A 12057-nucleotide genomic window follows, 5' to 3' on the forward strand; every position below is an offset into this window, starting at 1 on the left:
GACATGTGCAGTCTAGGGTTTGTGACTTACAAGTCCCAGCTGTACTGGTACTGTAAGACTTTTCAGTCTCCCAGAGAAAGATCCAAGTTACAAAAGGTGTGTGCCACTGTAGCAGCACATGAAGAGTTAAGCCTGTCTCTTACAACGTGAAGGATTCAGTATTTCTATAGGGCCATCTTCGCCTTTCCTTTATCCTTGCCGGAGGCTAGAACAGATTCTCTCTCACCTCACCGTTTGGCTACAATAGCCAGGTGGATCTGGACACCATTAAGTTAACGTGAGAACGTTTAGGCCCAAATTCTTCCTCCTATGTCTTTAGACCTTGGAAGCTTCGACCCAGGTTGTTAGCCTGCTAGCCTGTTAGCCTGCTCACCGATTCCCTGCTTCTAAAAAAAATGAAACCTTTATTTAACAGTTAAGAACGAATGATTATCTACAATAACAGCCTATGAACAGTGGATTAACTGCCTTGTTCAGAGGCAGAACAACAGATTTTTACCTTGTCAGCTCGGGGATTCGATCTAGCAACCTTTCGGTTACTGGTCCAACGCTCTAACCACTAGGCTACCTGCCGCCACTTTACAATGTGTGCTCAGGTCATTAAAGTGGTGTCGGTGTTTATCCAGCTAGCAGTGGACTGGGCCGTTTAGCGTGTAAGCAGAGGCTCCCAATGACTTTATGACAGGCAATAGTGGCAAGTGGTGTGGATATGGGGGGTCCTGAATGATGGGCCAGGGGGATGGGCCCTTTCCTTTTTCACTGGCCCTAGGTGACCGTACCAGCCTGCTAATGACTACCTTATAGACCCTAAAAGTCACTTTCAAAGAGTATACATGAATTACTTCACACCACCCGCTGCGAGCTGTGCAAAACCAAAGATGACTGCTCACGCTGTACTGGAATACTGGTACAGTCTTTACAAAATCCCTCTTGCAATTAAACACGATAGAAACATTATTATTATTTATTTATTATTAAAAATGACTGTAAAGCCATTGATAAAAGTTTTCACGGGGCAGTACAAGTATTGACATTTTTTAAGTTTTAAGAACAAATTCTTATTTACAAAGACAACCTACCGGGGAACAGTGGGTTAACTGCCTTGTTCAGGGGCAGAACAACAGATTTTTGCCTTGTCAGCTCAGGGATTTGACGCAGTAACCTTTTGGTTACTGGCCCAACGCGCTAACCACTAGGCTACCTGCCACCCCACATCAGGCTAGCTCTGAGCTCCGATGCCCCACAACGCGCTAACCACTAGGCTACCTGCCACCCCACATCAGGCTAGCTCTGAGCTCCGATGCCCCACAACAGCCAGTTACCACAACAAACCAGTTGAAAGAGCCTGGTCTGGAAAACCAGGCCAAATTCCTGCCCTGTAGGACCTGATTAAAGTGTGAGCGTAAACTTGGAAAGGAGGAGAGGAGAAGAAAGAGAAGAGTACAGAGGAGGAGAGGAGAAGAAAGAGAAGAGTACAGAGGAGGAGAGGAGAAGAAAGAGAAGAGTACAGAGGAGGAGAGGAGGCCAGACTGGCTGGTGTTGAGTGTGGGGAGTTTAGCCGCCGGGGACGTAGAGTATGGAGGAAGAGAGAGAGAGAGAAGGGGAGAGAGAGAGAGAGAGAGAGAGAGAGAGAGAGAGAGAGAAGGGGAGAGAGAAAAGGGGAGAGAGAGAGAGAGAGAGAGAGAGAGAGAGAGAGAGAGAGAAGGGGAGAGAGAAGGGGAGAGAGAGAAGGGGAGAGAGAGAAGGGGAGAGAGAAGGGAAGAGAGAGAGAGAGAAGGGGAGAGAGAGAGACAAGGGAAGAGAGAGAGAGAGAAGGGGAGAGAGAAGGGGAGAGAGAGAGAGAGAAGGGAAGAGAGAGAGAGAGAGAGAGAGAAGGGGGGAGAGAGAGAGACAAGGGAAGAGAGAGAGAGAGAGAGAGAAGGGGAGAGAGAGACCAGGTCCCCTCTGTAAGGATAAGGGGATCATATTCCTCCCCTTGAAAGCGGTGGGGTGGCCGTGTGGTAGAAAGAGAAGCCATGAACTTGATCTGATGATTAAACAGTCCCATCTCTATGGCTGCGGGCCACATCTGAGACCGGAGACTGGAAAACAACACACGCACACACACTCACATGAGGGTCTCCCAAACCACTCCATCCACCTGCTCACCATAAACAGTACAAGGCTGTGGTAACACTAAGCTCTACCTTCCCCACTGTGGATATTTTCTTAGATAGTTGATAATAAGGATGTTATCAAAAGTAATACACCAGGAGACATACAGTACAGTTCACCGTAAACATCTCTCTCCTCTGATTGGCTGCTGGGTGTAGGCCGTTACCCATGAGCCTCAGTCCCTGCGCTTGCTCTGGGAGAGTGTGGGAGTGATTGGTTTATAGCCTCATGGACATTTAAGCCCAGATCTCGCATATCCTCTAGAGATGCCTCCTCCCCTCCCACTCCCACACCTCCTCATTTGCCGGTTCCCCTCCCTCCCTCCTTCACAGGGGCAACAGTTTGCTTGGCAGGCTCTTGCACCATCTCCAATGAACATAAATGAATGGTGTAGAGCAAACAGTCTGACTGGCTGGGGGCCAGGAGCCCCATGCAGGAGGCCAGCCAGCGATTGTTGAGCTGAGTTGAGGGGGGGCTGGGGCCGCTGCCACAGTACTGCTGCAGCAGGCAGTGCTACTATACTGAGCCCTGGCAGCCAAGCTAATGCTCCACAATAGGGCTGCCTGGCCACCACTTTGATGTCTATGACATGATAACTGTTTTATTTCAGAGAACAGTCTAGGTGTGTGTGTGTGTGTGTGTGTGTGTGTGTGTGTGTGTGTGTGTGTGTGTGTGTGTGTGTGTGTGTGTGTGTGTGTGTGTGGAGGCTTGGTTGTTGGTGGATGGTTGTGTGGGAGTGTATTACATGTGTGCACGTGTGTGTGTGTGTGTGTGCACGTGTGTGTGTGTGTGTGTGTGTCTGGCACAGTCTCAGGCAGTTGAAAGCAACAGAGGTTGAGTCATTGAGTCATGTGGCATTCTTGCCTGTTTTCTCCCTGTTGTCAGGAAGCAGCTTAGTCCCCAGGAAAATAAAACAAACACGAACCTAACCCCCCTCCAAACCCATCCACCCACCCAAAAACACACACACAAAGACACACACACACAGGGAGGGAGAGGAGGATAGGAACACGCAGCCTCCAAAAACCTTGTCTTTGAGCTTCAACAACAAGCAAGGTTTCAAAAAATACGGGCCTACGTTTCAGCAGTCAAATGTTCATTGATTATAATGAAATAGCTATAGTGTAAGATTGTCAATTGTCAGACCATTTGATGTTGTCAGACTGATGAACTAAATCCAACAATTCAAGGAAAAGGGCTTTCATTATGAAATGTCGTGCACGGTAATCAAGTCATGAGGGATAACCTTAAAAAGTCAAATTGGATATATGTATGGCATATCTTTTTGATCTATAAGAAATGCCTCAATCTCATTCATAACTGTAATAATATTAACAATGGCATATTTATATTTCAAATGTGCCAATCTTACTCCAACTCTATGCAGAGTACATATTAAAATGTCATGCCTTCATTTGCTTCTTTTTATTTAGACTGTGAGTGTTATTATTATCCCTGCTAGTCACTTTGATTAAAAAACAAATAAGATTGCAATCAATTTGGAAAATATATGAAATCCTACATTTGATTAATACATTGCTGCATAAAGCAGAATAGAAGATCCAAGTACACATTATCACAGTACGGTCCTATCAACACAATAAGCAATACTGTCAAAAATATTTCACACTCAAACAATTATCATGTCAGTTTGCTAAGTGGCGTCTTTATTAAATATTGTTTCAATAAAGATCAAAAGGATATATGGTTTAAATAAGCCTATAGCGACATCGATGGGACCAAATTACACCAATCAACACAAGGGAGGAAAACAAAACAAATGGGAGGTTGGTTGGCGGTGTGTTGCCATGGCGTTGGGGGTAAACAGCCAATGGCCTGTGATTTCCTGGGAGGGAGGGAGTCATTAGCATGGAATGGATTTGCAGGACACTGCAACCCTGTGGCCTGAGACTATAATTCATGTCACACTGGCCCTGCCGCTGATGATGTCATCCATCAGCTAGGGTCTGCAGTAGGCTCAGGGTGAAGGAGTGGGGGTGTAGGAGGATAAAGCGGTGGGGGTGAGATGAAGTTGGGATGGGGGGGGGTAATGGCTGGACAGTCGCATTAGGGAGGGGTGTTGTAAGAATGGCCACTGTATATTTATATGAATTTGATCCAAAGACATCCAGTATATTTGAATAGATGAGCGTGCAGTAGGAGTGGATGGATATGGGATAAGGGTAAGAGTGGTCTAGTGGATGTAGTGGATGTAGGGTAAGGTGGAAAAGCTGGTCTGGCAGGGTATTCTCTGGGGCTGAAGGAGGAGTGTGTAGGGAGGAATGATGGAAGCCTAGCTCAGCTGGTAATGTGCTGCAACCACAGGAGCCATTACATTCAGCAGTATCAGAGAGCACAGAGAGCATCACACCCTGTAATCTGGCCAACAGAGCCATCACACACACACACACACACACACACACACACACCTTGCAGTCTGGTAGAACACCATCCACCTCAGCATGTCTCCATCACGAGTGTGTATGTGTGTGTGTGCGTGCGTGCGTGCGTGCATGCGTGTGTGTGTGTGTGTGCGTGCTTGCGTGCATGCGTGTGTGCGTGTGTGTGTGCGTGCGTGCGTGCGTGTGTGCGTGTGTGTATGTGTGTGTGCGTGCGTGCGTGCGTGTGTGCGTGTGTGTGTGTATTGGGGGGTGTATCTGTGGGTCAGATAGTAGAAATTAGAGGAGTGTGGTGGCGGAATAGCGCATGCTTGTGGCATTAGTGGACTTCCGCGTAATTAACAGAGCTGTTTCGATCACAAGAGGCCGGCCCCGCACTGTACTGGGCAATAAAACACGCCGCTCATTTCTAGGCCTAATTATTTATAGACTGGATGGAGCGCTTTAGATTTTGTGGCCAATTCCCCTTTTCAGGATATTGGTTTTGGTGTTTGTAACTCGCTCTATTGATTCCATTCAAAGCTAGCAGAGGGAGATTTTCAATAACCTCTTTGATCTCTGTGGGTTTGGTTTGTGTTGCATCCATTAAGAAATCATGTCACACTCATGCTTCTGAGGGTGGACAGACATCTTAAGGAAAGAAAAAAAACAATCAACAATCAAAAACACTGAATGATTTATTATTTACGACTTAACACATTTGTCTCTCACTCAGAGTATATCTATCTCGGGTTTTCGTTTTATTTCTTTGACATTGGTGATTTACTGCCCTAGATTTTTTACGGAGGAAATGAACGTGAAGAGGTTGCTCAAAAGGCTAAATACCCTTCCTCCAATTTCACGGCTGCTGTAGCCCTGTAACCGCTAGCCTGCCATGATGGCCTACTTCTCTGGGTTGTGTGTACAAAGCACCCCGGCCTGTATTAGCTCCTAGACCGCAGCACTCTCCATTTTGTCTGGCCATGATATTCAGAGCTCTCATGCTTTAGAGTGCTGCCACAATGTAAAGCTGTGGGTGGCCTGCAGACTCTCACTCATAGAAACAGGGAGAACGAGAGAGGGAGAGAGAGAGAGAGAGAGAGAGCGAGAGAGAGATGAGGAGGTGAGGTGGAGGAGTGGAGAGGGGGGTGGCTATAAGCTGTAAGACACAGGCACACATTTACTGTGTGTGTGCATGCGTGTATATATACTGTATGTGTGTGTGAGGCTGGGGGGGTCTGGTGGAGGGAGAGAGGCTGAGTGAAATAGGATTTTTTTTAGTGTGGTGTCTATGTGGTTAGGAGTAAATCTCCTTACTCAGGGCTTTTTGCTGCAAGGGGCTTTAACATCCCCACTCTCCTTGATGAGACATCTTTCTTGTTTGTTCAAACCATTCATTATGTGGTGCTGCTGGCCACGGCGTGCCACGGCCCGCTGTATTTATCACCCGGCCCGGCTGACAGTGAGGCGATTGATGACCGGGTCTGAGCCCGAGAGGCCGAGGAAGCCTTAATGCAATGTAAATGACCCACTCCCATTTCCAATCTGGCCCTGTCTGCTCCTCTCCCCTCACCTCCGCTCCCCATTAGTGTGTGTGTGTGTGTGTGTGTGTGTGTGTGTGTGTGTGTGTGTGTGTGTGTGTGTGTGTGTGTGTGTGTGTGTGTGTGTGTGTGTGTGTGTGTGTGTGTGTGTGTGTGTTCATGTCAGAGTGTTTGTGTGGGTTTTGATGGTGGCCGTGGTCATTGCTAATGTGAAAAAGCCAGGGAAGCTGTGAGTGGAGGGAGAGGGAGGAAAGGTCCCTAGTCTTATTACATGTTGTTGTGCAGGGATGAGAAGAGAAAAGCCAAACACACGCTCATAAAGGTGGAGACACACACACACACACACACACACACACACAGAAAAAACCTGTCTGCCTCAGCCAAGAAAATGTCAGCACCTGGCAATCAAACAATGTATTTCTATGTAAGCATTATCATCTTTCTTTGTTAATGATTTTAGCATATTAAAAGGGACTGCATACACAAGTAGAAATCAGATTAATCCTCCTTGCAGCCTTGATTCATTATTTGTCCAATCCCAGCCTTGTTTGTTATTAATTGAGCACATTCCTAAAATGTTTTTTTCTTCTTTCATTTAATTAAAAAGGGCACATTGAGACAGGCATTGTTACCTGAAGAAATGTTCTACTGTTTGTTCTACTGATAGGATAGAACAAGTTATATTATATCTATTCTTGTAGCTGTAAATGAGAAAATGGAGCAATGATTATCTTTTGAAGTTATTTTATATTGAAAAGTATAGGGCCAAAATGACATTGCTAGAAGTTACTATCATATGCATACCCTGCATTGGTCTGGTGAAAAACTGAAACAAGAAACAAAGTAAAGGTTGTTGGCAGAGGGTAAAGGAGGGAGGAGGGGTGACAGAGGGTAAAGGAGGGAGGAGGGTGACAGAGGGTAAAGGAGGGAGGAGGGGTGACAGAGGGTAAAGGAGGGAGGAGGGGTGACAGAGGGTAAACGAGGGAGGAGGGGTGACAGAGGGTAAAGGAGGGAGGAGGGGTGACAGAGGGTAAAGGAGGGAGGAGGGGTGGTGACAGAGGGTAAAGGAGGGAGGAGGGGGTGACAGAGGGTAAAGGAGGGAGGAGGGGTGACAGAGGGTAAAGGAGGGAGGAGGGGTGACAGAGGGTAAACGAGGGAGGAGGGGTGACAGAGGGTAAAGGAGGGAGGAGGGGTGGGAGAGGGTAAAGGAGGGAGGAGGGGTGACAGACGGTAAAGGAGGGAGGAGGGGTGGGAGAGGGTAAAGGAGGGAGGAGAGGTGACAGAGGGTAAATGAGGGAGGAGGGGTGACAGAGGGTAAAGGAGGGAGGAGGGTGACAGAGGGTAAACGAGGGAGGAGGGGTGACAGAGGGTAAAGGAGGGAGGAGGGGGGACAGAGGGTAAAGGAGGGAGGAGGGGTGACAGAGGGTAAACGAGGGAGGAGGGGTGACAGAGGGTAAACGAGGGAGGAGGGTGACAGAGGGTAAACGAGGGAGGAGAGATGGCAGAGGGTAAACGAGGGAGGAGTGGTGGGAGAGGGTAAAGGAGGGAGGAGGGGTGGCAGAGGGTAAACGAGGGAGGAGAGATGGCAGAGGGTAAACGAGGGAGGAGAGATGGCAGAGGGTAAACGAGGGAGGAGGGGTGGGAGAGGGTAAAGGAGGGATGAGGGGTGACAGAGGGTAAAGGAGGGAGGAGGGGTGACAGAGGGTAAAGGAGGGAGGAGGGGTGACAGAGGGTAAAGGAGGGAGGAGGGGTGACAGAGGGTAAAGGAGGGAGGAGGGGTGACAGAGGGTAAAGGAGGGAGGAGGGGTGACAGAGGGTAAAGGAGGGAGGAGGGGTGACAGAGGGTAAAGGGAGGGAGGAGGGGTGACAGAGGGTAAAGGAGGGAGGAGGGGTGACAGACGGTAAAGGAGGGAGGAGGGGTGGGAGAGGGTAAAGGAGGGAGGAGGGGTGGGAGAGGGTAAAGGAGGGAGGATGGTGGGAGAGGGTAAAGGAGGGAGGAGGGGTGGCAGAGGGTAAAGAAGGGAGGAGGGGTGGGAGAGGGTAAACGAGGGAGGAGGGGTGACAGAGGGTAAAGGAGGGAGGAGGGGTGACAGAGGGTAAAGGAGGGAGGAGGAGGGTGACAGAGGGTAAATGAGGGAGGAGGGGTGGGAGAGGGTAAAGGAGGGAGGAGGGTGACAGAGGGTAAATGAGGGAGGAGGGGGGAGAGGGTAAAGGAGGGAGGAGGGGTGGGAGAGGGTAAAGGAGGGAGGAGAGGTGACAGAGGGTAAATGAGGGAGGAGGGGTGACAGAGGGTAAAGGAGGGAGGAGGGGTGACAGAGGGTAAAGGAGGGAGGAGGGTGACAGAGGGTAAACGAGGGAGGAGGGTGACAGAGGGTAAACGAGGGAGGAGGGGAGACAGAGGGTAAAGGAGGGAGGAGGGGTGACAGAGGGTAAATGAGGGAGGAGGGGTGACAGAGGCTAAAGGAGGGAGGAGGGGTGACAGAGGGTAAACGAGGGAGGAGGGGTGACAGAGGGTAAACGAGGGATGGGGGTGACAGAGGGTAAACGAGGGAGGAGAGGTGACAGAGGCTAAAGGAGGGAGGAGGGGTGACAGAGGGTAAACGAGGGAAGAGGGTGACAGAGGGTAAACGAGGGAGGAGAGATGGCAGAGGGTAAACGAGGGAGGAGTGTTGGCAGAGGGTAAAGGAGGGAGGAGGGGTGACAGAGGGTAAAGGAGGGAGGAGAGGTGACAGAGGGTAAATGAGGGAGGAGGGGTGGGAGAGGGTAAAGGAGGGAGGAGGGGTGGGAGAGGGTAAAGGAGGGAGGAGAGGTGACAGAGGGTAAAGGAGGGAGGAGGGTGACAGAGGGTAAACGAGGGAGGAGGGGGGACAGAGGGTAAAGGAGGAGGAGGGGTGACAGAGGCTAAAGGAGGGAGGAGGGGTGACAGAGGGTAAACGAGGGAGGAGGGGTGACAGAGGGTAAACGAGGGAGGAGGGTGACAGAGGGTAAACGAGGGAGGAGAGATGGCAGAGGGTAAACGAGGGAGGAGGGTTGGCAGAGGGTAAAGGAGGGAGGAGGGGTGACAGAGGGTAAAGGAGGGAGGAGGGGTGACAGAGGGTAAAGGAGGGAGGAGGGGTGGGAGAGAGAAAACGAGGGAGGAGGGTGACAGAGGGTAAAGGAGGGAGTGGGGTGACAGAGGGTAAAGGAGGGAGGAGGGTGACAGAGGGTAAAGGAGGGAGGAGGGTGACAGAGGGTAAAGGAGGGAGGAGGGGTGACAGAGGGTAAAGGAGGGAGGAGGGGTGGGAGAGGGTAAAGGAGGGAGGAGGGGTGACAGAGGGTAAAGAAGGGAGGAGGGGTGGGAGAGGGTAAACGAGGGAGGAGGGGTGACAGAGGGTAAAGGAGGGAGGAGGGGTGGGAGAGGGTAAAGGAGGGAGGAGGGGTGACAGAGGGTAAAGGAGGGAGGAGGGGTGACAGAGGGTAAAGGAGGGAGGAGGGGTGACAGAGGGTAAAGGAGGGAGGAGGGGTGACAGAGGGTAAAGGAGGGAGGAGGGGTGGGAGAGGGTAAACGAGGGAGGAGGGGTGGGAGAGGGTAAAGGAGGGAGGAGGGGTGGGAGAGGGTAAAGGAGGGAGGAGGGGTGGGAGAGGGTAAAGGAGGGAGGAGGGGTGACAGAGGGTAAGGAGGGAGGAGGGGTGACAGAGGGTAAAGGAGGGAGGAGGGGTGGGAGAGGGTAAGGAGGGAGGAGGGGGGGTGGGAGAGGGTAAAGGAGGGAGGAGGGGTGGGAGAGGGTAAAGGAGGGAGGAGGGTGACAGAGGGTAAAGGTGGGAGGAGGGGTGGGAGAGGTAAAGAGGGAGGAGGGGTGACAGAGGGTAAAGGAGGGAGGAGGGGTGACAGAGGGTAAAGGAGGGAGGAGGGTGACAGAGGGTAAAGGAGGAGGAGGGGTGGACAGAGGGTTAAAGGAGGGAGGAGGGTGACAGAGGGTAAAGGAGGGAGGAGGGGTGGGAGAGGGTAAAGGAGGAGGAGGGGGGGACAGAGGGTAAAGGAGGGAGGAGGGGGTGGGAGAGGGTAAAGGAGGGAGGAGGGGTGGGAGAGGGTAAAGGAGGGAGGAGGGGTGGGAGAGGGTAAAGGTCGATGGATGAGTAGGATTAAGATGTCACCTTTTAAACCCGTGTCTGTTGTGTGTTTGTGTGTGCATGCCATCCACACATGTATGTGTGTCGTGTGTGTGCGGAGCGGCTGAATGAAACGCATAGCGACTCGTTTGTTGCGTTTGCGTGTACACTTCCCCCTAATCTGTCCCTTAAAGACATCTGTCACCAGCGATCACTGTTGTTTTGTCATGCTTCATAGCAGCTACAGCAGTGTACACACACAACAGGCCCAAGGTCTGCCATTTATATCGTATCATGTTTGCTATATTGAAGCTGACACAAATAGTATCATTACAGCTCCACTCTGGGAATTCCATTTGCAGGTAAAGGTGTTGAGATAGAGAGCGAGAGAGAGGAGAGACATTTCCTATCATTCTGTTCCTCTCAGCGCTGCACTGGCCTCTCTATGAAACCAGAGTACCATGTTTTCCCTTCAGACATTCAAGGAAATAAATGGATTCAATGCAAATCTTCACACACTCATTTTCTATATTGTATTACAAACGGGAGTCTCAGACACTGGAGACTGAGGGGGAGAGAGGCTGTGCATGTTGGATGGTGTGTTTGAAGGCTTGTCAGTGTGTGTGTTGGATGGAATGAGGAAGGAGGGTTATCGCAGTTGGCAGTTTTGACAAACTTGTTCGACCACCTCTTGACAGGTTTGCACTGATTTGCGCAGTGTGTGTGTGTTTGTGTGTGTGTGTGTGTGTGTGTGTGTGTGTTCATGTATGGGCAGTCATGTTTATGCTTTGTATGTCATGTCTATACATTAGGAAGGGCGGGGTTAGTTGTAGGCCATGGGAGGTATAGTCTTCACCTACACAATACATGTTATACCACAACACACACAGTGCAATACATAGTCATGACTGGGAGCTGCAACATCCGTCCCTCAGCCACGGCTCTCACTCTCTCTGTGTGTGATACGGGAAGATTTATGTTTATCTCTTTGAACAAAGAAACTCATCTGGTCTATCTCTCTGTCTTTCTCTTGTAGCACCCGTACCCTTCTGAAGAACAGAAAAAGCAGCTAGCCCAAGACACAGGCCTGACCATCTTACAAGTAAACAACTGGTGAGTCAAGTCTTCACGTCCTCCTATCTCTGCCACCAGCATCGCTCTGCCTTTCATTTTCACCCGGCAGCCAAGACGGCTAAGACTCCTAAAGTGTGAAAACCGTTTATGTACAGTCCCCCCCTCCTACCACACCTCATCTCAAACACACACACACAAAAACACACACACACTCACCGAACACACACTCTGTCTCTGTGGCATCCCTGGATGCAAGGTATCAGGATGTTGCTGCTTTATCAGCAAAGTGTTTAGCACGAAGTCACCGGTCTCTGCTGTTTATATACATGTTTTCACTTGGATATGGTTAAAGCAAAAAGGAGAGATCATATGGCACCCCCCACCTTACCTCCCCTTCATCTACTACCAGTACCACCACCACCGCCACACAAGCAAAACCCACCAGCCGCCCCCTCCCCTTTTTACACATGCTATATGGTGGATTAAGGTTTCGGTGGCCTGGCCAGCAGTCTCTTTGTAGATGGCTTAGCACATAACTGGGGGTGGTGGATTAAATAAAATGATCACAGAAGCAAAGAAATGATACAGGAATTACTTATCCAAATACTAGCCCAGGTTTTATCTACGGCTTAATTTTGTTCAGCACATTCTCGGGGTGATGTTCAGATTAATTGAACTGACAGCTTCCTTTCAGAATTCTGGGAAGGTATTTGCACGGATTTCAGGTCTTACACAAACTTAATTACATGGAACCTCATTTTATCATTTTAATTCCATGTAGCGAGGGTTCTATTTACAAATGAGAAGTCTCTGCCTTTTAT

General features: G+C 50.0%; 1 protein-coding gene across 6 annotated transcripts in view; it reads left to right on the forward strand.

Moving 5' to 3' along the window:
* Nucleotides 1-11812, forward strand: part of LOC115172431 (homeobox protein Meis2) — a 76792-nt gene extending 64980 nt beyond the window's left edge. For 4 of the 6 annotated variants that reach the window (XM_029729871.1, XM_029729866.1, XM_029729867.1 and 1 more), the window contains one exon: nt 11199-11279. In XM_029729871.1, the coding sequence (XP_029585731.1) occupies nt 11199-11279 (81 nt within the window). Of the gene's footprint in view, nt 1-11198 lie in introns of all 6 variants that reach the window. The other 2 variants (XM_029729865.1, XM_029729870.1) reach the window with 1 other exon arrangement.
* Nucleotides 11813-12057: the final 245 nt, after the last annotated feature.

Source organism: Salmo trutta, chromosome 33 (genome assembly GCF_901001165.1).
Source record: "Salmo trutta chromosome 33, fSalTru1.1, whole genome shotgun sequence".
NCBI lineage: Eukaryota > Metazoa > Chordata > Actinopteri > Salmoniformes > Salmonidae > Salmo > Salmo trutta.